Source organism: Ambystoma mexicanum, chromosome 9, assembly GCF_040938575.1.
Source record: "Ambystoma mexicanum isolate Mex_15411 chromosome 9, UKY_AmexF1_1, whole genome shotgun sequence".
In the NCBI taxonomy this organism is placed as follows: Eukaryota; Metazoa; Chordata; class Amphibia; order Caudata; family Ambystomatidae; genus Ambystoma; species Ambystoma mexicanum.
The window spans coordinates 1,537,717,327-1,537,742,936 of NC_090931.1; the positions used below are offsets into that span (position 1 = coordinate 1,537,717,327).

Below are 25,610 nucleotides of genomic sequence, written 5' to 3' on the forward strand. Positions count from 1 at the left end.
CTCATCTCACTATGCTGGACCCATTCCTGGTTTCTTGCAGGCCTTGTTCAGGTCACTTCCTCATCCCACTATGGTGTACCCATTCCTGGTTTCTTGCAGGTCTTGTTCCGCTCACTTCGTCATCTCACTATGCTGTACCCATTCCTGGTTTCTTGCGAGCCTTATTCCGGTCACTTCCTCATCTCACTATGCTGGATCCATTCCCGGTTTCTTGCAGGCCTTGTTGCGGTCACTTACTCATCTCACTTTACTGTACTCATTCCTGGTTTCTTGCAGGCCTTGTTCGGGTCACTTCCTCATCTCACTATGCTGTACCCATTCCTGGTTTCTTGCAGGCCTTGTTCATGTCACTTCCTCATCTCGCTTTGCTGTACCCATTCCTGGTTTCTTGCAGGCCTTCTTCAGGTCACTTCCTCATCTCACGATGTTGTGTGTTGTACCCATTCCTGGTTTCTAGCCGGCCTTGTTCAGGTCACTTCCTCATCTCACTATGCTGTACCCATTCCTGGTTTCTTGCAGGCCTTGTTCCGCTCACTTCCTCATCTCACTTTGCTGTACTCATTCCTGGTTTCTTGCAGGCCTTGTTCAGGTCACTTCCTCATCTCACTATGCTGTACCCATTCCTGGTTTCTTGCAGGCCTTGTTCATGTCACTTCCTCATCTCACTTTGCTGTACCCATTCCTGATTTCTAGCAGGCCTTGTTCATGTCACTTCCTCATCTCGCTATGCTGTGCCCATTCCTGGTTTCTTGCAGGCCTTGTTCCTGTCACTTCCTCATCTCACTGTGCTGTAGACATTCCTGGTTTCTTGCAGGCCTTGTTCCGCTCACTTCCTCATATCACTATGCTGGACCCATTCCTGGTTTCTAGCAGGCCTTGTTCAGGTCACTTCCTCATCTCACTATGCTGTTCCCATTCCTGGTTTCTTGCAGGCCGTGTTCAGGTCACTTCCTCATCTCACAATGCCAGACATATTCCTGGTTTCTTGCAGGCCTTTTTCAGGTCACCTCCTCATCTCACTATGCTGGACCCATTCCTGGTTTCTTGCAGGCCTTGTTCAGGTCACTTCCTCATCCCACTATGGTGTACCCATTCCTGGTTTCTTGCAGGTCTTGTTCCGCTCACTTCGTCATCTCACTATGCTGTACCCATTCCTGGTTTCTTGCGAGCCTTATTCCGGTCACTTCCTCATCTCACTATGCTGGATCCATTCCCGGTTTCTTGCAGGCCTTGTTGCGGTCACTTACTCATCTCACTTTACTGTACTCATTCCTGGTTTCTTGCAGGCCTTGTTCGGGTCACTTCCTCATCTCACTATGCTGTACCCATTCCTGGTTTCTTGCAGGCCTTGTTCCGGTCACTTCCTCATCTCACTTTGCTGTACCCATTCCTGGTTTCTTGCAGGCCTTGTTCAGGTCAATTCCTCATCTCACTATGCTGGACCCATTCCTGGTTTCTTGCAGGCCGTGTTCCACTCACTTCCTCATCTCACCATGCTGGACCCATTCCTCGTTTCTTGCAGGCCTTGTTCGGGTCACTTCCTCATCTCACTATGCTGTGCCTATTGCTGGTTTCTTGCGGGCCTTGTTCAGGTCACTTCCTCATCCCACTATGGTGTACCCATTCCTGGTTTCTTGCAGGTCTTGTTCCGCTCACTTCGTCATCTCACTATGCTGTACCCATTCCTGGTTTCTTGCGAGCCTTATTCCGGTCACTTCCTCATCTCACTATGCTGGATCCATTCCCGGGTTCTTGCAGGCCTTGTTGCGGTCACTTACTCATCTCACTTTACTCATTCCTGGTTTCTTGCAGGCCTTGTTCAGGTCACTTCCTCATCTCAATATGCTGTACCAATTCCTGGTTTCATGCAGGCCTTGTTCCGCTCACTTCCTCATCTCACTATGCTGTGCCCATTCCTGGTTTCTTTCAGGCCGTGTTCAGGTCACTTCCTCATCTCACTATGCTGTACCTGGTCCTGCTTTTTTGCAGGCCTTGTTCTGGCCACTTCCTCACCTCACTATGCTGTACCCATTCCTGGTTTCTTGCAGGCCTTCTTCAGGTCACTTCCTCATCTCGCTATGCTGTACCAATTCCTGGTTTCATGCAGGCCTTGTTCAGGTCACTTCCTCATCTCACTATGCTGTACCCATTCCTGGTTTCTTGCAGGCCTTGTTCCACTCACATCTTCATCTCACTATGCTGGACCCCTTCCTCGTTTCTTACAGGCATTGTTCAGGTCACTTCCTTATCCCACTATGCTGAACTCATTCCTGGTTTCTTGCAGGCTTTGTTCAGGTCACTTCCTCATCTCACTATTCTGTACCCATTCCTGGTTTCTTGCAGGCCTTGTTCCGCTCACTTCCTCATCTCACTTTGCTGTACTCATTCCTGGTTTCTTGCAGGCTTTGTTCATGTCACTTCCTCATCTCATTTTGCTGTACTCATTCCTGGTTTCTTGCAGGCCTTGTTCAGGTCACTTCCTCATCTCACTATGCTGTACCCATTCCTGGTTTCTTGCAGGCTTTGTTCCGCTCACTTCCTCATCTCACTTTGCTGTACTCATTCCTGGTTTCTTGCAGGCCTTGTTCATGTCACTTCCTCATCTCAGTGTGCTGTACCAATTTTTGGTTTCATGCAGGCCCTGTTCATGTCACTTCCTCATCTCACTATGCTGTACCAATGCCTGGTTTCATGCAGGCCCTGTTCAGGTCACTTCCTCATCTCACTATGCTGGACCCATTCCTCGTTTCTTACAGGCCCTGTTCATGTCACTTCCTCATCTCACTATGCTGTACCCATTACTGGTTTCTTGCAGGCCTTGTTCAGGTCACTTCCTCATCTCACTATGCTGCACCCTTTCCTGATTTCTTGCAGGCCTTGTTCAGGTCACTTCCTCATTTCACGATGTGTGTGTTGTACCCATTCCTGGTTTCTAGCCGGCCTTGTTCAGGTCAATTCCTCATCTCACTATGCTGTGCCCATTCCTGGTTTCTTGCAGGCTTGTTCCGCTCACTTCCTCATCTCACTTTGCTGTACTCATTCCTGGTTTCTTGCAGGCATTGTTCCGCTCACTTCCTCATCTCACTTTGCTGTACCCATTCCTGGTTTCTTGCAGGCCTTGTTCCGGTCACTTCCTCATATCACTATGCTTTACCAATTCTTGCTTTCTTACAGGCCTTGTTCAGGTCACTTCCTCATCTCACCATGCTGTACTGTTAGGCAGAACCCTGTGCAGTTCCCTCTGGGACCACTGCAAAAGATTTAAGACTACAGGTGTTGGCAGTAAACCCAATTGGTACCAGTCTGCACCACCCAGATTTAACTGATAGCTGTGGCTTAGCAGTCAGACTTCTCTCAAGAAGAGTTAGGCAGTATATAGAGTATACACATTAGGTACAAAAATACAGTAGCACAAGCAAACACTGACCAGAGCTTTGGTATCAAAGTATATAATTATTTATTTAAAAATACACTTGTAAAAATACACTGGCACTAATATGTCAAGCAAGTTCAAACACAGTCACTAGAAGTATATACACCTCCCTAATTAAATTATTCGACAAGTCTAAGTTAAGACACCACTTATTGGCAAAACAGAGGTGAGCGCGTAACATTAGATGGCACTCCAATAATTTGTTAAAAAGGGAGAGAAAGGCAGATTAGGGAAAGTAATTCAGTACCAACAATTAAGAAACCACAGCAAGTCAAGAAAGGCAGGGTCTACTGTAGAGCAAAACGTTAATAGGCCAGGCCCACTCTTGGAGAGAGCAAGGCGAAATGTGGCCAAGATCACACAGTGGAAATGCACTCAAAGTCTTTGCAGGAAAATGTCAAAAGAGGTTGGATCAGCTCAGAAAGGTTCAGTTAAGCAAGTTGAACTCCAACCCAGTTGGAAAGGCAAGGATTTACGGGACACCTTGAACAGTCCGTTGAAAGGGAGGCCAGGCAGAACACAGTACCTTAAAATGGAGAGAACGTTCCAGCGGGGGCAGTTGTTCCTGGCAGCGGGTGCAAGTCGTGGCTTCGACCAGAGGAAGAGATGTTCTCGACAAGGAAGAAAGCTGGAGGTCGTTGCACTGCCAGGGATGGAACCAGCCGCGGAGTTCCTGATTAAAAGGTGCAACCCTTTTATTCGCGGTAGTGGTGAAGCGTGGCTATCCGGCCGCCGGAGTGCTTGGCATGGCCGATTCGACCACGAGACGTCCAGGAAGGCAAAAAAAGGTGAACTGGTTGATCCCACCAGTTCGAAGGGAAGAAGACTCTCCTGGAAGAAGATCTCCTCTGTCGTCGGAAGTGGTGAGGTCGTACAGCAGGGCTCCACCGGTGGTGTCGTCGTTGTAGATTGCTTAGCTTCTCCCCTCTTTGGATTCTTTAGGTCCTGTGGTGACTTCTGAAGTTCCAGTCCCCAAAGCTCTGCTTTTATGCAGAAAAACCCCCATTCACCAGTCTAGCTGTCACTCAAACATGCTAAGTGAAGAGCCGGGCGGCTCACCACTGGGCCAATCACACAAGAGTGCAATTTGAGTTGCCGAGGCAACTCAGTCCAGGGTGCCTATTCCCCCTCCCACACATCCTGTAGACCCCAGACAGAGTGGCACCACTTTTGGAGGCTTCTGTGTAGAAGCCCGCCAAAAAGTGGAACGAAGGGCTCGACTTGGGTTAGAGTTTCAGAGGCGAGCACAAAAGCGATTTTAAAACCGAGTCCTGTCAAAAACTCGACAAGGCGGGACGGCACAGTGCCCTCTTGGAAAACAGACCCAGGGGCAATCGAATTACCCCTACCAGTACTTCCACAATATGATGGTTTGTACTGGTTCTGTTCACAATTTAAGACTAGTAAAGCCAATGGTGACTTTACATGATCTGGGAGACAGTCGTCAGTCCCAGGGTATGGAGTCTATGTTTGGGGGTCACTATGACACCCCGGTGTTACTGCACTGAGGGTGGTGTGTAACACACATACCAAAAACACATGACGCCCTATGGAGTAAAAGACCTCATAGCCCATAAAACACATTAACATTCACAGTGCACTCTCAAATAATGCCTAAGAGTGGGAGGAAAAGTGTCTCACTCTTAGCAGGAGAAAAAAACAAACCCCCAAAAATCCAGCAAAGCTGCTGGGGTACTCGCTTGGTTTGGGAAATTAGCCTTACCATAGAATTCTCCCTAACATGTACCCATTCCTGGTTTCTTGCAGGCCTTGTTCCGGTTACTTCCTCATCTCACTATGCTGTGCCCATTCCTGGTTTCTTGCAGGCCTTGTTCCAGTCACTTCCTCATCTCACTTTGCTGTACCAATTCTTGGTTTCTTGCAGGGTTTTTTGGGTCACTTCCTCATCTCACTATTCTGTGCCCATTCCTGGTTTCTTGCAGTCCTTGTTCCGCTCACTTCCTCATCTCACTATGCAGTACCGATTCTTGGTTTTTAGCATGCCCTGTTCATGTCACCTGCTCATCTCACTATGCTATATCCATTCCTGGTTTCTTGCAGGCCTTGTCCCGCTCACTTCCTCATCTCGGTATGCTGTACCTATTCCTGGTTTCTAGCAGGCCTTGTTTAGGTCACTTCCTCATCTCACTTTGCTGTACCCATTCCTGGTTTCTAGCAGGCCTTGTTCATGTCACTTCCTCATCTCGCTATGCTGTGCCCATTCCTGGTTTCTTGCAGGCCTTGTTCCTGTCATTTCCTCATCTCACTGTGCTGTATACATTCCTCGTTTCTTGCAGGCCTTGTTCCGCTCACTTCCTCATATCACTATGCTGGACCCATTCCTGGTTTCTAGCAGGCCTTGTTCAGGTCACTTCCTCATCTCACTATGCTGTTCCCATTCCTGGTTTCTTGCAGGCCGTGTTCAGGTCACTTCCTCATCTCACAATGCCAGACATATTCCTGGTTTCTTGCAGGCCTTGTTCAGGTCACTTCCTCATCTCTCTATGCTGGACCCATTCCTGGTTTCTTGCAGGCCTTGTTCAGGTCACTTCCTCATCCCACTATGGTGTACCCATTCCTGGTTTCTTGCAGGTCTTGTTCCGCTCACTTCCTCATCTCACTATGCTGGATCCATTCCCGGTTTCTTGCAGGCCTTGTTGCGGTCACTTACTCATCTCACTATGCTGTACCCATTCCTGGTTTCTTGCAGGCCTTGTTCCAGTCACTTCCTCATCTCACTTTGCTGTACCAATTCTTGGTTTCTTGCAGGGTTTTTTGGGGTCACTTCCTCATCTCACTATGCAGTGCCCATTCCTGGTTTCTTGCAGTCCTTGTTCCGCTCACTTCCTCATCTCACTATGCTGTACCGATTCTTGGTTTCTAGCATGCCCTGTTCATGTCACCTGCTCATCTCACTATGCTATATCCATTCCTGGTTTCTTGCAGGCCTTGTCCCGCTCACTTCCTCATCTCGGTATGCTGTACCTATTCCTGGTTTCTAGCAGGCCTTGTTTAGGTCACTTCCTCATCTCACTATGCTGTACCCATTCCTGGTTTCTTGAAGGCCTTGTTCAGGTCACTTCCTCATCTAACAATGTTGTGTGTTGTATTCATGCCTGGTTTTTAGCAGGCCTTGTCCCGCTCACTTTCTCATCTCACTATGCTGTACCCATTCCTGGTTTATTGCAGGCCTTGTTCAGGTCAGTTCTTCATCTCTCTATGCTGTACCCATTCCTGGTTTCATGCAGGCCTTGTTTCCGCTCACTTCCTCATCTCACTATACTTTACTGATTCTTGGTTTCCTACAGGCCTTGTTCAGGTCACTTCCTCATCTCACTATGCTGGACCCATTCCTGGTTTCTTGCAGGCCTTGTTCGGGTCACTTCCTCATCTCACTATGCCGTACCAATTCCTGGTTTCTAGCAGGCCTTGTTCAGGTCACTTACTCATCCCACTATGGTGTACCTATTCCTGGTTTCTTGCAGGCCTTGTCCAGGTCACTTCCTCATCTCGGTATGCTGTACCAATTCCTGGTTTCATGCAGGCCTTGTTCGGGTCACTTCCTCATCTCACCATGCCGTACCAATTCCTGGTTTCTAGCAGGACTTGTTAAGGTCACTTCCTCATCTCACTATGCTGTACCCATTCCTGGTTTATAGCAGGCCTTGTTCATGTCACTTCCTCATCTCACTATGCTGTACCCATTCCTGGTTTCTAGCAGGCCTTGTTCATGTCACTTCCTCATCTCGGTATGCTCTACCCAGTCCTGGTTTCTTGCAGGCCTTGTTCCGCTCACTTCCTCATCTCGGTATGCTCTACCCATTCCTGGTTTCTAGCAGGCCTTGTTCCGCTCCCTTCCTCATCGCGGTATGCTGTACCCATTCCTGGTTTCTAGCAGGCCTTGTTCAGATCACTTTCTCTGCTCCCTGTGTTGAAGCCGTTCCTGGGTTCTTGCAGGCCTGGGCTTGTACAGTTGCTGATGTATCTTTTTGCCTTGTTACACAAGCTCATGATTTGTTCGATGTCTTTAGATAGACATGTCGTGATCGTGTTTGTTCTTGTTGTAGATGATCGGATTCTTTCTGTTTCATAGGTTATTCAGTGTTTGTACAATGCTCCTCTTTTGCTGTTGTGATATCATATGGTACGGTGGTTGCAGTGGGACATCTGGTAAACCATGGTCGGTTTGAAGTGTCTTACTTTACCATGCAAACATATTTCACACAATCATAACTAGGTACAGGTCAGTTTACCAGGAAAGGGCCTCTTAATTGGCACTTCCAGTGTCCCAGGGCAGAAAGCACATTGAAACCTTGGTGCCAAGGTTTTGTGCACAGAACCGGGAAGACAGATGAGTTTCATCTTGTGCTAGTTGCTAAGCTTATAATAGATGAATAGACATACAACACTCAGCACATACAACATACAACACAAAGCAAGTTCAAGCCCACCAATGGGAAGGAGCTGCACCATTCAAAGAGCCAGAAGTTGTCCTTTTAGGGACAACTAAAGGTTTCACTCATACCCCGCATCTAGACTCGCTGGCACCAGGAAAGTGGAATGGGGCCAGACAGTCCTTCCCACTTCCTGAGTCAAGCACGCACAAAGGCATCACTAGCCCTTGAAAGCAGCAGCTTTAATGGGCATGTGTATGGCCTTTATATGGGATGACAATTCGCACATGGAGAAGGACTGTGCGTTTTGTAAGACTATGTCCGAACAGACGATGAAGGATTCTCGTACTCGACTCACCAACTGGATGGAGGGTAAGAGCCCAGCAGCGGGTGAGAAGAAGAAGTCTGAGCAGTCTTCTAAGACCTTTGAGGGTGCTCTGGCGACGGGGGCCCAACAGAAGGCAAAGCACCGTGAGTCTGGCGGCACCCGGAGCGCCGAGGGGTCAGGCTCTTTGGCTGCCAGGCAGGGCGTGATGTCACCGACGCCATCAACCACGATCCAACGCTCTGGCTTGGGGAAAAGGAAGCTGGAGAACCCGGGTAAACTTCGGGAGAAGTCCCGGGCGATTCCGACGGCACCAGCCGAGGGGGATCGAGGCGGCGACCCTTCCCCCAAGGTGAAGGCCTCGGGCGCGCCCAACGTTGCGAAGGCCCTGATTCACTCGGCTAAGGCCTTGAACGAGGGAGTTGTGGCGGCCCTGGCGAAACCTGCGGAGGCTATCCCAGTGGAGACGACCTCTAGGGCTAGAGTTTCCCTACCACCGCGGAGGGCGTCCTCTTTTCAGCCTCCCCATGAAGCCCTGGGCGGAGAAAGAGGGGGGGCATGGTAGCCATTACGGACACAGATACCACCTCTGAAGATGAGCTGGCTGGCGTCGCAAAGATCCTGGACAAGAGGTTCGAGGAGGTCCGGCCCTACGGGAGGGATCCCGACAAGGCGGACGAAGAAAGCGACGGTGGTGCCGACGAGGAGCCACGGGCCGTGGAGGAGATGGAGGATCCTACTCCCCAACCGTTGCTCCCATCCCAACCGGTACCTATGACACAAGACAACTCAGGTGCGATCTTGATGGCTATCCAGGCCTTGTGTACAGAGATAAGGACAAGGTTGCCCTTGCCCCCAGCGGACGATCCAGCAGAGCCTGGACCATCGGGAAGCCAACCGAGCAAGCAGAGGCAAATCCATTCCCCTGCTCCTTCCCAGCATTCACAGCCTGCACAGCCTTCATCTCCCTCCCCTCCCCCGAGGGATGAGACTGGAATGGAGACGGCGACGACAGGGACTGACGACGACGATGGTGGTGACCACGGAATGGACCTCCTATCACCTCCCGCTCGGGCCTCGTCTCTCCCCCCCCCTGACGAAATTGGCTCCTTCCACGCCATGATCGCCAGGACATCGGAGCTCTTCCAGCTATGCCCCGAAGAACAGAAGAAAGGTTTCCTCTACCAATGGCTGGAGGCCAAGAGGAAGACTGTCGGTCCCTTTGCTGGATGACATCTGGGACAAGGGGCTGGTGCTCCTGAAGAACCCGGCCACATCCCCTGCCAAGAGAGACCGGTACGAGAAGAAGTACCGGGTCCCGGACTCTGCCCCCATGTGCCTCAGGGCACAGCCGTCACCGGATTCAGTGGTCTCTACAGCAGCCAAGAAGAAATCAGCGGGGGCAACGGCTTCAACTTCAATGTCCCTTCCGGACGGCGAGGGGAAGAAGCTGGATGCCATGGGACGACGGGTCATCTCGTCGGCGGCGACGACTATTAAAGCGGTCAACGCCCTCGCGATTGTGGCACAATACGACTGGGAGCTGTGGTTCAGGATCGCTCCCCTGCTGGACTTCCTCCCAGACGACAAGAGGGCTGAGGCCCTGGAAATCCTACAGGAAGGTGAGGTGGCTTCAGACCACGCCATCACGGTGGCCACGGACATCGCCAACACCGGCTTTCGTCAGATGGGCAACAGCATTTGCCTTCGCCGGCACGGTTGGCTCAAGGCCACCGACTTCCGCCAGGATGTGCAGACCAAGGTTCTGGTTATGCTCTTTTACGGGAACAACCTGTTTGGCAAAACAGTGGACGAGTCACTGCAGGCCACCAAGGCGGACACCGAGACGGCTCGGGCTTTGGGTGTTCAACGACGACGGCTGTCCTTTCGGAACTCTGGAGGGAAGCAAGGTGCCTCTGAAAGGATTCGGTGGCGGTTCCTCATTGTACCGCCAAGTGGCCCGCTCCTCGTCGCAGGAAGCCTACAGAGGACGCGGCAAGTCAGGAGGATTGCGTTGTCACCAAGGAGGCCAAGGCGGCAAGACCGTTACGAAACAGGACTGAACCGGCGGTTGCGTCGGGCCCTCACCCGAGCACCCGGGTCGGAGGCCGGCTGGAGAAATTTGTCAGCGTGTGGGAGTCCATCTCCACCGACCGTTGGGTGCTAGATGCCCTGGCCCGCGGGCACACTCTGGAATTTCGAAGAAGATGTCCCCATAAACCACCCGTGGCCAGGAAGGAAAACCACGTCCCACAACTACTTCTGGAGGTATGACCGATGCTAAGAAAGGGAGCCATCGAACTCGTCCCAAAGAGGATTCGGGGCTCCAGAGTGTACTCGTGGTACTTCCTCGAAGACCGGCGGTTGTGACCCATTCTGGACCTTCGTTGTCTAAACAAGTACATCAAGTCTCAGAAATTCTGGATGGTCACCCTCCAGCACGTGCTTGGACAGCTGGAGGAAGGTGACTTCCTATCGTTGCTGGACTTGGAGGATGCCTACTTCCACATCCCCATCCTAAAGGGACATCGCAAATTCCTGCGATTCGTGGTCCAGGGGTGGCACTATCAGTTCAAAGCCCTCCCCTTCGGAATGAAGTCGGCACCCAGGGTTTTCATCAAGTGCCTGCCACCACTGGTGGCGCGGCTGCGGCTGCGCCTGCAGGGGATCCACGTCTACCCCTACCTGGACGATTGGCTCATCCGAGCGAAATCAAGAGAACTCGCCATCGATCACGCGGCGAGGACCGTCCTACTGCTCATGGATCTGGGATTCTCGATCAACTTCGCGAAATCCCACTTGATACTGTTGCAAGTCGCCCTGTTCCTGGGAGCCAGACTCGACACAGAGGCGCGATTGGCTTCACCGTCGGAGGAAAGGACAAAGGCCATCCTGGGCAAGGTACAACGGCTGTTGACCATGGACGTGGCTGGGATGAGGTCCATGAAGTCCCTACTCGGCATGATGTCCTTGTGTGTCTACCTCGTGCGCCTATGCAGGCTGCGGATGTGACCACTGCAGGAGTTCCTCGACGCCCGTTGGATGCAATCGGCAGGCAGTTTCGAAGACAGGATCTCACTCAATGAGACTTTTCGCCAAGCGATCTGGTGGTGGGGCTCCCACGCGCATCTAGTGGTGGGCATGGACTTTCAGACCCCGGCACACCAGGAAAACGGTGACGACGGACGCCTCCCTGGAAGGATGGGGAGCACACACCAGAGATCTCCACGCAAGAGGCCTTTGGCGCCCAGAAGAGAGGTCATTACACATTAATGTCTTGGAGCTCCGAGTCGTGTTCTGGGCTCTCAGGTCTTCCCTTCCGTCCCTCAAGGGCAAAGTGGTAAGGGTCTTCACCAACAACACCACCACAATGTTCTACATCCGGAAGCAGGGGGGCACCAGATCCCCAGCCCTATCCAAGGAAGCGCAGGATCTGTGGACTGGGCCGTCGCCCCAGGGATGTTTCTGGTACCCTTCCATCTGGCAGGAATAAAGAACACCATCGCCGACTCACTTAGCAGGGAGCTGCGCTCGTGCCATGAGTGGGAGCTGCGACAGGATCAGGTGGATCTCCTATTCCGACGATGGGGCAATCCCCAGATCGACCTATTCGCGACGGCGACAAGTGCCAGAGGTTCGTCAGCAGGTTTCCCCAGCCGGGGAGCATGGGCGACGCCTTCTCATTCCCCTGGGATGGCCTGTTCCTGTATGCGTTCCCTCCGTTGCCGTTGCTACTGCGACTCATCAGTCAACTCAGATGGTCCTGGTGCAGGATGATCCTTGTCGCACCCGCGTGGCCAAGGCAGATTTCGTTCCCAGACCTTCTGGACATGTCAGCGTACCCCCAGTCAAAATGCAGACGGACGCGGATCTTCTCGCCAGAGAAGCAGACAACATCCTCCACCACGACCCGGGGTCCCTGAACCTGCAGGCCTGGCTCCTACAGCACTAGAGTTCGGAGGGTACGATATCCCGGCGGACTGCAAGGAGGTGCTTGCAAAGGCCAGGGCGTCTTCGACTCTCAAGTGTTATGGACACAAATGGAAGAAGTTTTCTGTCTGGTGCCGTGCACACAAGATTAACCCTCTGCGGATTACGGCCCCTCAAGTGCTGCCATACTTGCTATTGCTGGCCAAGACGGGGCTGGCGCATGCCTCCATCAAGATCCATCTGTCGGCTATCACCCGCTACACCAGAACTCTGGGGCAGTCATCTCTATGGCCCCATCGTCTGGTGAAGGAATTTATGAAAGGACTGTTCCGATCATTCCCGCCGGGGAAGGGCCCGGCGTGGGAGCTCAACGTGGTTCTGACCAGGCTCATGGGGACGCCATTCAAGCTGCTGCATTCAGCACCGTTGAAGTTCCTGTCCTGGAAGACAGCGTTTCGTGTGGCCATCACCTCCGCACGACGAGTGGGAGAGATCCAGGCCCTCTCCTGTAAACCTCCATACCTGACTTTTCACAAGACGAGGGTGGTGCTAAGGATGCACCCCTCCTTCATGCCCAAGGTGCCGTCAGACTTCCATCTCAACGAGCCCTTGGTGTTACCCGTTTTCTTCCCGTCGCCTTTGTCGCCGGCCGAGAGGACTTTGCACTCGCTGGATGTGGTTAGAGCGCTGAAGTTCTACGTGGACCGCACAAAGAGCCTTCGGAAGACATCACAGCTGTTTGTGAACTTTGGACCGTGAACCAAGGGAAGGCCCTCTCGAAGGCTTCCATTTTCTAATGGCTCTCTGGCTGCATTATGCACTGTCACTGGTTGGCAAAGCGACCCATGCCGGGCCGTCCGAGAGCCCATTCGACCAGAGCGATCGCTGCTACCATGGCTTTCCTTTCTGGTGTGCCCCTGCTGGACATCTGCAGGGCTGCTACGTGGAGGTCGACGCACACCTTCACAAGATTCTACTGCGTCGACCGGGATTCCAGGGAGGAGTCCAGAGTCGGCCAGGCAGTGCTGCGCAACCTGTTTGCCTGAAGGTGGCCTTGGTGAGGAGGCAAGAGATGCTTAATGTTGAGTTGATGAAATGCTTAATGTTGAGCCTTGCCACCTCCCGTGGTTGTGCATGTGTGTACTGCTATGTATTTTTGTATTCATGAGCATGTGAATCCATGCCAGACCCCATGCTGAAGAAACAACAAGTTACTTACCTGTAACTGTTGTTCTCCAGCATGGGTCTGGCATGGATTCACATGCGAACCCTCCCTCCTACCCCTCTGCGGCTCTTCTCTTGGTCCTACTGCCACTTTACGTGCTACCAAATCTGAAGATGGCTGCCAGAGGAGGGGCTTAGGCAGAGGGCAGTCATTGGCTGGGGGCAGTATGACCCAGAGGCCAGTGATTGGTTATTAGGAGGAAGACCATTCAGAAACGAAACTGAAACTGATTTTTTCTTTACTGAGGATTCCCAGCCCGATGACAGGGAATATTCATGAGCATGTGAATCCATGTAAGACCCATTCTGGAGAACAACAGTTACAGGTAAGTAACTTGTTCCTTTTTACTTTATTGGCTTTTGTTAAGCACTCCCCTAACCTTGGTAGTTCGAACTACACACCATTACATGTTAAAAAAAAACAAAGAAAATAAGTACAGGAGATTGAAACTACAGGCAATAGAAAAGAGCAGAGAGGACGTGAGAGTTGCTGTGAAGGAGAAATCAAGGGAGCTAGATGGGGGAGAAAGAAAGAAACCAAAGGGAGGAGGGAGTGATGGGAAAAGGCAAAGTGAGAAATCATTAGGAGAAGAGTATTAGGGGGCTACTATGTTGTTGGGCTTTGTTCAGTGTCGATACAAGATGCTTGCAGACTTTCAGTAAAAATGACAGTTGCTTGTTCTAACATCGAGAGGGAAGTGCGACACAGATAGGATCAGATGTTTCATGGTTCTAAAGTCAGAAGTATATTTATATTCAGAAGGTGGGAATCATGGATATTTGCTTTATATCACAGGTGACGTGATGACCAATCCCGAAGAGTTGACAATAGTAAAGATAGAGGAAGATCTACACCTCATCCACCCTCCGGATTCAGAAGGAACAGAGAGAAAGGAGGTCTGTCTCAGCCCCGGTGGATGCAAAGGTACAGTATCTGCACTATTCAAACTCGCAATACATCACAAGTCCCCACCTGCCTCCTTGATTCAATTCCCAAAGCAGGACATCATTGCAAACAATGTGAGGATGGTACACACCTTAGAATTATGCCAGGAAAGTGTTTATCATATTCACTTCATTTGTCTGTTTACCTCATGAACAAATCTACTACAATGCTTGGTTGTAACCTCATGTTTCAAGCAATAGCTCTTTTTTTGCTGCAACACTTTTACTGCGTGATCGTAGAACCGGACGATGTGATGGGCCAGTATCCTGGCCTAGTAAAGAGGGGACGGGAACCCCTCTCTGCTGGGGGTGGAAAGCTGAACAGGAAAGAATTAAGAGCCAGTCCTACCCCTGGGGTAGATGGTGAGAGCAGAGAGGACCCAGTTCTGGTTCCCTCTCCTCTTGTGCCAGCATGTCTGATTGCAGACCTGTATCTCCAGCCTTGCCTCATGTCGTAGATACTCGCCAGTGTCGTGAACAAGAAAAGCAACATCAATGACCCCTAGGCCAAGCAGAAGAAAAACAAAGTGGAAAAACCTGTGGAGGAGAAAAACAGCACAGGGAATCTGCAGCCCCACAGAGAAGGTGAGAAAGAGAGGCCTGCTACATCCAGGCGTGAACACAGTGCAGAGACCAGCGCTGCAGGGCCGGCAGAGCCCGCCGGCAAGCCAGAGCAGCACATCAAGTATCTCCAAGACCACTAGGGACAAAAAGCGGAAGGGGAAGTAACCTCCAATGAACCTAGTGAAATAAACCCCAGCGATGGGGCCCGGAAAGTAAACTGGAACATTGAACTTGCTCAGCCGCCATCTTTGGTAAACAGTGAGCCTACGAAGAAAAAGTGGTTGGGGCTTATCCCCCTTATGACTGTTCCTCGCACATGCAAGCCTCAGGAGGGGAAGACAGGGCCAAAGTTGCTAGGGAAAGTTATCCAGTCCTGACAGGGGAAGGGGGATTTGAGCAAGGGACAGGAAGCAGGAAGTGGTGTCTTTTTGGGTGAGGTCAGAGTTGGAAATGAAAAATGACCAAGGGACCAGCAGGAGGAAAGGGGGAGCAGCAACTTGTGGAAGAGATTCTTGGAGCAGGTGTGATATTACCTTAGGAGGGAATGTGGCTCTTCAGTGTGAGAGTGTCTATTTGTGTGGTGACTGATTAGTGAGATTAGTGTAAGAAGTGGTTATTGGTTATGAAGTTTATGGTAATGAGTGAATTGTAGGGATTCGATTGGTAGTAGAGTGGTAGTGTGGAGGAGGATAGAAGTGGTAGTGCAGATGAGGGAGTAGTAGTAGGGAGGAGAGAGTAAGTAGTAGCATCTAAGATTGTAGGTATCTGAGGGACAGAAGTGTATAGAAGGAAAGGACAAAGGCGGGTGGAGATTGTGGAGAAGAATGAGAGACTCAGTATGATGGAGAACCAGGGGTTGTCTGCAAGGCACATTCCCTATCCCAATAGAACACTAACAACTGGTTAGAGTAGGGAGAGTTAGGCAGTCCCTGAAGGCGTCTAGTTAGAAAAGGTGAATGGCGTTTTGGTCATCACGCATAGAATAAGTCACCTTTTAGATAGTAGGGGTCAACATTCAGTAGCACTAACTGGGGATTACAGATACCTGGGTTAGAGAGGAGGGTTGAAACAAGACTAGTGAGAGAGGGGCAGCTGTAAGCCCCTCAAAGGAAATAAAAACCCTTGACCTGTCTCAAAGACATAGGGCCTCATTACACGGTAGGCGGTGGACCAAGGTGCTATTAGCACCTTGGTCCATGCCGGTAAAATACCAGCACCGCCTTGGAGGAAAGGGGAATTAACGCCCTATTCCAAGGTTGGCGGGGAGGTTATTCCCCCTTCCCCCATTGCCCTTCCCCATTCTTGCCCCAAAGGGCATAATGGGAATGGGGAAGGTGCTAATTACGGTACCGCAAATTGTGGTACCGTAATTAGCACCCTGGTCCCTTTGCGGGTTGGTTTTTAATGCCTGCTAAAAAGCAGGCGTTAAAGTAACAACCCGCAAAGGGACCTCGTAATCAGGCGGTAAGGGTTAACGGTCACCGGTACCATTACCGGTGACCGTTAACCCTTACCGCCTTCCGTGTAATGAGGCCCATAGAGTGATTTCTGTGCCATCTGTGATACTTGGTGTCAGCGGTGGGATCCAGACACCCCTACATAGTTGGCAGCCTATGCCAGAAGAACATGAACGAAACATTGTAAGGAGGAGAATCCTGGGTAACCTTGGAACAGAGAGGTTTGGGAAATGGCAAACAAGTTGGTATTCCTGCTCCTGGACCCGGTATCCAAAGAAACCAAGGACCCTTCAGGAAAGTCAAATGCAGACAACCACCCAGCCCATGACAATCTGTCTGAAGAAACCACCACTCTGGCAAAAGGGAATAGCTGAAATGTGATGAAACAGATCTAAGAGGCATAACAAAAAACTGCCAGTATAGAACCGTCTAAGCTAGTGCGAGCGGGCACCCAGACCTTCATGGAGACAGCCCCTTCAGACAGTGGAGAGACCCCACTATCTCAGACAAGGAAAATAAAAACTTCTGTCGCTAGTGGTTGTGATATATTTTAAAGGTATTTATATCGCGCACCGTCACCAACGGAGTTGGTCCTCGGGCGCTCTGATGGATCTGTAAACAAGAAGGGGCAAGGTTGGGTTAGTCGGGAGAAGAGGAAGTAGGAGAGTGAGAGAGGTGGTGTGCTGTTGGCAGCTTCAGCTCAGTATACACGGTGCGCTGTGCTTTGGTGTAAGTATTGGACCGGGGCGAGACCACCTGTGCAGTTGGTGTTGTTTATGTGTTTGTTGTTGATGCAGTGTGGTGAAGTGCGTGCGGTTTGTTGGGCGAGAGTATGTTGTGTGAATTTTCGGGTTAGTTAGGTATGCAGAGATGTGAAGGTGGAGTTAGTGGGGGGAGAGTCCTGGTTGTGGCACATCTTGTTCAGTTTAAATTATATCACTAACGGTAGGATTAGTTGCTACTATCCTTTCTTGACCGTCTGACTGTTGCATTTTTTTTACACAGCGCACTCCCTGTTGTATTCTAAAGAACTAAGTATAATGTGATTGGTGTGTCTATTCCCCTTCTTCGGTATCGTAGCAGGGGATGGGTGGTCCCTTTCCCTACTATCTTAGCAGGAACGGCCTCGGATGAGAACAGTGATGCAGGCCAACTGGCTGAATATTGCAGTTTTGAATTTCAGATGTCTTGAAACCTCATAGAAATACAGCTTCATGTTGTAAGTGCTTACCTATTGAGGTTGAAGTTCTGTTAACTAAACAACAACTCTGGAAGTGTATGTTATAATATTTAGAGAATAATTGCATTTGAGCATCAGGTGCTCACCTAACAGGAGTTATTTCTATTTTTCTTTAGTTAGTAAGTGCTTCCATGTTAGGTGAGCAATTGTTGCAATATCTCCACTTTTTTTTTTTTTCTCTCCCCTCGCAGGATTCTCAAACTTAGGTGGCCCTGACCTACTAAGCATTACTGTTTGCTCTGCATTGTGTTCAACTAGGATGCTTTTTTCTCCCCTCGCAGGATTCTCAAACTTAGGTGGCCCTGACCTACTAAGCATTACTGTTTGCTCTGCATTGTGTTCAACTAGGGTGCTTTTTCTCCCCTCGCAGGATTCTCAAATTTAGGTGGCCCTGACCTACTAAGCATTACTGTTTGCTCTGCATTGTGTTCAACTAGGGTGCTTTTTTCCCCCCTCGCAGGATTCTCAAACTTAGGTGGCCCTGACCTACTAAGCATTACTGTTTGCTCTGCATTGTGTTCAACTAGGGTGCTTTTTCTCCCCACGCAGGATTCTCAAACTTAGGTGGCCCTGACCTACTAAGCATTACTGTTTGCTCTGCATTGTGGTAAACTAGTGCCCTCCACTCACTTCCTGTCTGCATACTCGTGTCGTCCGCCTCCCCTCTTAAACCATGGTGCTCTCTATCTCGCCTATCTACTCTAACTGCTTCTCCATTGACTATCCTGCTCTCCTCACTAAATCCGGTAGGAAAAAGTTTAAAAAGGACATCCTGGTCTCCAACCCAGGCCTCCCTATCGCTGACACCTACACGAGCGCCTGCTCCAAGGAAACTCTCACTGACCTTCTCTTTTTCGTGCCTTCACCTGAACTATGGACCCTTCACATGGTTGCTGTGCTCTCTCCTTTCTCCACCTCTCCCATTAATGGTGGCACCCGTTGGGATGTCCTCTTGGCCCCTTTCCACTCCTCTAAAGCCATCATTAATGTCTATGCTAACGGGACCGTCTTGGTCCAAGGCCCTCAAGCCAACCTTCACCTCTTTGATAGACGCTTCCCATGCCTCATCAACTTCCTCTCCGCTCCCGCTGTCCCCCCTCCTCTGTCCTCGGCTACCTTGCCTCTCCCCTCCCTCCCTGCCCCTTCTCTTGCTCCCTCTTCAACTCCTTCTCCAACACCTCCGCAGGGCGTACCTCTGATCTGTACCCCTCCCCGGAAGTTTTTCAAGGGTGGCAAACTTCTCCACATTGCCACTCTAAATTCTCGCTCTGCCATCAAGCACTCCTCTGATATCTGTCGCCTTCTTGAGGAACTGGACCTCGACGTCCTCGGTCTCACTGAGACTTGGTTCACTGCCAGCTCTGCCACCAGCTTCGACACACTCCTACCTGATGGCTACAAGATCCTCTCCGTGCCCAGGCCTAACTGTTCAGGGGGTGGTGTTGCCCTTATCTTCCCTGAGTGGATTCCTGCCACTGTCACTCCCACGCAGACCTACTCCTCTTTTGAATGTCTTGTCTGCCGACTCTCTCTCTCTCCTAGCCATTCCCTTACCGTGGCCACTATCTATCGGCCACCTCGTCAAATTTCCTCCTTCCTCTCTGAGTGGGCTGACCTCTCCTCCTCACTCCTGTCCTCAACCACCCAACTCCTCTTTCTCGGTGACTTCAACATCCACCTTGATGCCTCCTGTCCCCCCACTGGTCTCTTTCGCGAAATCTGCAACTCTCTCTCACTCTCTATTCTCCCGTCTGGGCCTACTCACTCTGCAGGGCACACTCTTGATGCTCTGATCTCTTCTGACCTTCCCCTCTCCCTCCCTCTCTCCACTCCTCTCTCCTGGAGCGATCACTTTCTCCTATCCTCCTACCTCTCCCTCCCTAACCCACAGGCAAAGCCACCCTCTTCACTGCCTCCCACCTTCTCGGTCATCCGACCCATGAAGCGCGTGTCAGTTGAGGCTTTCGCTGCTACCTTCTCGCCCCCTTCTCCCCCCTCGGGTGACTCCCACCCTGACACAGCCCTCTCCATGCTCTATTCCTCTATATCTGATACTCTCGATATCCTTGCCCCCGTCATGAGAATCCGCCTGAAGCCCAAAGCCAAATGTAACTCCTGGTATGACTCGGATCTCGTCACCCTAAAACGCAAGTGCAGGGTGGCAGAGAGGAAATGGCGTGCTTCATGTTCATCCTCTGACAAACTGGCCTGCCGCCTGCTCCAAAGGCAATACCGGCTCTCCGTTCTCACCAAGAAGAGAGCCCTTATCCAAGCCCGCATCTCTGAGGCATCTAACAACTCGGCCGAACTCTTTAAAATCTGCAAGGAGCTGGCCAACCCTGCTGCAGTCTCTACCTCTCCTGTCCCCTCCCAGGCCCTTTGCACTGCACTGGCCTCGCACTTCATCTCAAAAACTCAGGACATCCTGTCCTCGCTCTCCTCCTCTCACCTCCCTCCCTCTCTTCCCGGCTCTTCCTCTTGCTCTCTTGCAGCCGCCCCTCAGCCCTCCTTCTCTGCTTTTCCACCTGTTTCTGCTGATGAGGTTTCCAGACAAGTTCGATCTATGAAAGCCTCGTCTAAACAGGTTCACCCCTGTTCCTCCAAAACCATCAAGGACCACATCGACTCCCTGGCTCCTGCCCTGGCTGACTTTTGCAACCACTCATTCGCCTCTGGAGTCTTCCCATCCCCCCTCAAGCACTCCCTTGTGCACCCCCTCCTCAAGAAACCCTCTTCCGACCCCTCCTGCCCGGCCAACTATCGCCCAATCTCCATTACTCCCTTCCTGGGCAAGCTCCTGGAGAAACTGGCCATCTCCCAGCTTAACCTCCATGCTGAATATGTTGGTAACCTTCATGACCATCAATCCGGCTTCAGAGCGGCCAGAAGCACGGAAACTGCTCTCCTGAACATCCGTGAGGACCTGCTCCTGAACCTCGATTCCAACACTCCCTGTGTTCTCATTCTGCTCGATCTCTCCTCTGCCTTTGACACTGTCAACCATTCCGTCCTGCTCAACCGTCTCCGTGATAACCTGGGTATCACTGGTCAGGCTCTGGCATGGCTGACCTCTTTCCTTTCCGGTCGACCCTCCCAGGTCCAAATGGGCTCCTTCCTCTCCGACATCTTTTTCTCCACCTGTGGTGTCCCCCAGGGATCCAACCTCTCTCCCTGGCTTTTCAACCAGTATCTGGCACTCCTTGCCCACCGCATCGCCGCTCTCTGCCCCCACTTCCAGTGCTATGCGGACGATACCCAGCTCATTTTCAGGCTACCCTCGGCCTCCTCCTCTTCTTCCCTCATCTCCGACTGTCTGTCTGCTATCCAGGAATGGTGTGCCGCCAATGACCTCTGCCTTAACACCAGTAAGACTGAGATTCTACTCATCGGCACACCCACTCCCTCCTTCCCTGCAGCTCTCTGGCCGGCCTCCCTTGGCCCCCTTCCTGCCCCTACCTGCAAGGCTAAAAACCTTGGGGTCATCTTCGACTCCACACTCTCCTTCTCTCCTCATATATCTGACGTCTCTAAGAAGTCACACTACCAGCTGCACCTCCTCAGAAGTATTCTTCCCTTCCTCTCCTTCCCCCAGAAGCTCACTGTCTCCTGAGCCCTGGTTCTCTCAAGGCTGGATTACTGTAACAGCCTCTATCTTAATCTGCCTGCCTCCACTCTCCGCCCTCTGCAACTTATCCAGAACAGAACTGCGAGACTTGTCCTTGGCCTCAAGCCCAGGGACTGTATCTCTCCAGGACTGAAATCTCTTCACTGGCTCCCAGTGGCTGCGAGGATTAAGTTCAAAACCCTCTGCATTGTCCACAAGGCCTTCTGGGGCCTGGGGCCTAAATACCTTCAACTCTCTCTTCCTAAATATCTTCCTTCACGAGCCCTTCGCTCATCCGTCTCCAACTCCCTCATGGTCAGCCGCTTCTCGAAGCAACGAGCTGGGGGTAGATCTCTCTCCGCAGCAGGGGCCTCCCTCTGGAACAGCCTTCCTGCCTCCCTGAAACTTGAGGAGAACCATCTCCGGTTCCGGAAGCACCTCAAAACCTTCCTCTTCGCTTCTGCCTTCTCTCTCCCTCTCCCCTGCTAAACCTGCTTAACTCCCCACTGAAATTCTGCACTAAACCTGCATCTTGGCCACTCTCAGCGACCTCGGTCCAGGGCCCAGCCACTCTCCGCTTGCACTGCCTCCCTGGCTCCCCCTGCACTGTGGGACTGTCACTGTATCCCTACAGCCCCCTTCGTAGCACTTGCTCTGCACTTACCTCGCACTTGCCACCAGCTGGCCCTTTTATTTATTATTTATTATTTTATTACGCTACTTACCGTGTACTGCACTTTCCCCCCCACCTCCTCCCCCTGCACTTTCTCCTTTTCCCCTTACCTCTGCACTTGCCCGATCTGAATTACACCTGGCCTAGTAGGATCGTTTGTCTGTCTTCCCCTTGTTTCCCTCCCTCCGTGCCTCGTCGCGCCTTGAAACACTTGTGTATAGGCGCGTTACAAATACCATATCATATCATATCTATGTGAGTGTCACACTGCTGAGACCGTGGAAGTTATGGGCAAGATGGAGGCGCTACTAGGTCCCAACAGTCTGTCTGTGAGCGGTCCAGTCTTTTTGTTGCTGCTGCATTTAAGGAAGCCACGCCCCCTGCGAGTCGCGTTGCAACTCGCTGCGCTGACTTTCGATTTTGTGCCTACTACCGTTCCTGACATACCGAGCTCCTCTTTTGTTTTCTCGGTTAATCTCCGCGGCCCTTCGCCTTCTCGTTAGGCGACGGCCGTTCTCTCTTGCCTTTCCTTTCCTTTCCCCTTATCTGGTCATCGGTTCCAGCCTAGCTTCGCCCCCCGTAGTACCCTCTACCTCGCTCGGCTGGTACCTGTCTTCCCCGTCGGTGAGGTTCCGGTTTTCCGGTTCCCTGTTGCTCGGGGTCTTTTCCGGCTTCCCTCGGTCTTGCCATCCCTCTCTTTCACCCCCTCTTTCTTTCGCACTCTCACATTCACTCGCTCTCTCATTCATACTCTCTTGTATTCACTCTCTCTCTCATTTGCGCACTCCAGCATTCACTCGCACTCTCATTCATACTCTCTTGCATTCACTCTCTCTTACTCTCACGGACTCACTACTGCTCTCTATTGCTCACGAGTTTTCTCTCTCTCTCTCTCTCCCCATACCTTTACCTGTCTATCGAAACAACTTACCTCCGTTTGCAGTCTTCTGTGCCTATGTTTGATCCTTCGGAAGCATAGAAGTTCTCCTTTGTGGCTCCACACTCCATCGCCTCTCCCAGGGCTCCTTCATCCAAGCCAAGGAATCACAGTCCAGTAGCTGTCATCCATTGGAGTATCAACTGGACATTGACCTCAAGACTTTTAAAGCCTCAGGATCCGCTATTCCTCCAATCTATCCTCGCCTGCAGCCTCACAGGGTTTTTTCTGCCTTACTGGCTTTTTCCCTGTTTTGGGAGGGGCGGACTCCCCAGGGTTCACCTGACGGTTTATTCCAATAACGGTCAAGGTGGCCTCCGGAGGAGACCGTCCCTATCTCTTCGAACGCAAGAAGGGGAAAGGACTCCTTAAGAAGGATACTGAAGAGGAGAGAACCCCGAAAGACCGGAGGAGAAGACAGAAAGTCGCCAGTCACAGTGAAGACCAAGGTGAGGAGACTCCTGGGGAAGGAACTGTGGGAAGTGGCTCTGACAGTTTGCAACGCCAAACGAGTATGATGGCCTCCTTGGAACAATACCAGGAGATGGTAACAGCGATTCAGGGTCTCCAGGCGGAAGTTCAGAGCCTTCGAACAGAGAACATCAACTTACGTCAACAGGTGGCGGCTCGAGAGGATTTCCGAGGTGACCTGCCTCCCCTGACGTTCTCCTTCGGGAGGTATGATGGCAGTCCGCAACTCCTGAAAGAATTTTTTGGATGCCTGTATGATTTACTTTACCTTTCGACCTAAGGCCTATGAACTCGATAGGGCCAAGGTTGGGTTTTTGGTCTCCAACCTAGTGGGCAATGCTTTGGCCTGGGCTACTCCACTGATAGCGCAAGCAAATCCTGCGGTTAATGACTACGCACAGTTCACTCAATTGTTGCGGGACAGATTTGAACGACCAGAGGTCCAATATTCTTCTTATGAAGCCCTCCTGGATCTCCGTCAGGGAAATCAAGGTGTACAGACATACGCCTCCGCATTTATGAAGTTGGCTACGGAGGCGGGGTGGCCAGATTCTGCCCAACAGACCCTCTTCCGACGAGGATTACAGGATGAACTCAAGGACGAACTAGCCCGGATGGCACGTCCTGCTTCCTTTCCAGAGTTGGTCACGATGTCTCTGCAGTTGGAGTTTAGATTGCAGGAGCGAAGATTAGAAAGGAGGAGGTTCAGACCACATCAGACTATCGGAATACCCGCCTCAAATCCTCCTACTCGATCGCAGACAGAGGAACCTATGCAAATAGGATCAACTAGGGGCCCGTTGACTCCCGAGGAACGAAAAAGACGCAGAGAACAGGGTCTTTGCATGTATTGCGGATCCTCTAAGCATCTGCTTAGGAGTTGCCCCGAGGTACCCCCGAGACGGTCGGGAAACGCATCTCCCCGGTCTTGAGCAGGGAAAGGAACCGGGCGGAATTGATTAATCCCTGCAATTCCAGGCAGCAGGATAAGCCGAAAGAGGACCATAGACTCATGGTATTTACAGTTCATCTGACTTTCGGATCTCTTGCTTCACTAGAAACCTTGGCTATGCTGGATTGCGGTGCTGCTGGAAACTTTATTGATATTCAGTGGGTTCAAGAACAAGCTATTCCCCTACTTCAGAAAGACTGTCCTTTACCGGTAGAGGGTGTAGACGGAGCTCCTCTCTCTTCTGGACCTATCATTCAAGAGACTTGTCCAGCCACTATGTCTTTGTTTCAACACCAGGAACAAATTACCTTTGATGTCATCAGAGCTGCCCATGTTCCCGTCATCCTGGGCATACCCTGGTTGCGCAAGCATAATCCCAGGATAGACTGGGCTACTAATACTGTAAGTTTTCTGTCTTCATATTGTTCCACTTCGTGTCTCCCCCAGACATCTCCTTTCAGGGGGAAGGGGGTTGCTGTTCCAACCTCCTCGGCAGTGGTTCAAACGATCCCTCATTACCAGCAGTATGCCGAGATCTTTGAGGATATACTACCCCGTACTTTACCCCCACATCGAGCAGAGGATTGTGCCATCAATTTGAAACCTGAAGCATCGGTACCGTTTGGACGCATGTATCCGATGTCCCTACCAGAAAGAAGGGCATTGAAGGAGTATCTAGATGCTAATCTACAGAATGGCTTGATCCAGGAATCTCACTCCCCAGCAGGGGCTTCAATGTTCTTCATCCCAAAGAAGGGCTCTGCTGAACTCAGGCCGTGTATAGATTACCGAGGATTGAAAAGCTTGACTATTCGAGACAGATATCCTATGCCTCTGATAAAGGAGGTACTTGAAGCAGTAGAAGGAGCCTCTATATTCACCAAATTAGACCTTCGGGGAGCCTACCATCTGCTGAGAATAAAGAAAGGGGATGAGTGGAAGACGGCCTTTCGAACTCCTCTGGGACATTTCGAATATAGAGTCATGCCCTTTGGCCTGGTGAACGCCCCGGCAGTCTTCCAGCGCTTTGTTGATAAGATTTTTTCCGACTTGCTGTATGCCTCAGTGGTGGTCTATTTAGACGATATTTTGGTCTTTTCCTCCTCTCTCTCGGAACACCGAAGGCATGTCTCCCTGGTCCTCCAAAGGTTAAGGGAAAATCAGCTCCTGGTCAAGCCAGAGAAGTGCATTTTTGAGGTTGCCTCAGTGTCATACTTAGGTTTTATCGTCTCAAAGGAGGGGGTACAGATGGATCCTGAGAAGGTAAGGGCAGTCCTTAGATGGCCTGTTCCGAAGAGTCCCAAGGACATACAGAGGTTTTTGGGTCTTTCCAACTTTTACAGACGATTCATCCCTAACTTCTCTGACATAGTCTTGCCCATCACTCGTCTTCTAAAAAAGGGCCAGAAGTTTGAATGGGATAAGGATGCCGACCAAGCCTTCCTGGTACTCAAGAAAGCC

The 25,610-nt window shown here is 51.2% G+C and overlaps 1 protein-coding gene across 4 annotated transcripts in view; it reads left to right on the forward strand.

The window, feature by feature from the left end:
- LOC138489469 (zinc finger protein 436-like) overlaps positions 1-25,610 on the forward strand; it is a 246,579-nt gene that overhangs the window by 141,609 nt on the left and 79,360 nt on the right. For all 4 annotated transcript variants that reach the window (XM_069617200.1, XM_069617201.1, XM_069617202.1 and 1 more), the window contains one exon: positions 14,103-14,231. In XM_069617200.1, the coding sequence (XP_069473301.1) occupies positions 14,103-14,231 (129 nt within the window). The remainder of the gene's footprint in view (positions 1-14,102; positions 14,232-25,610) is intronic.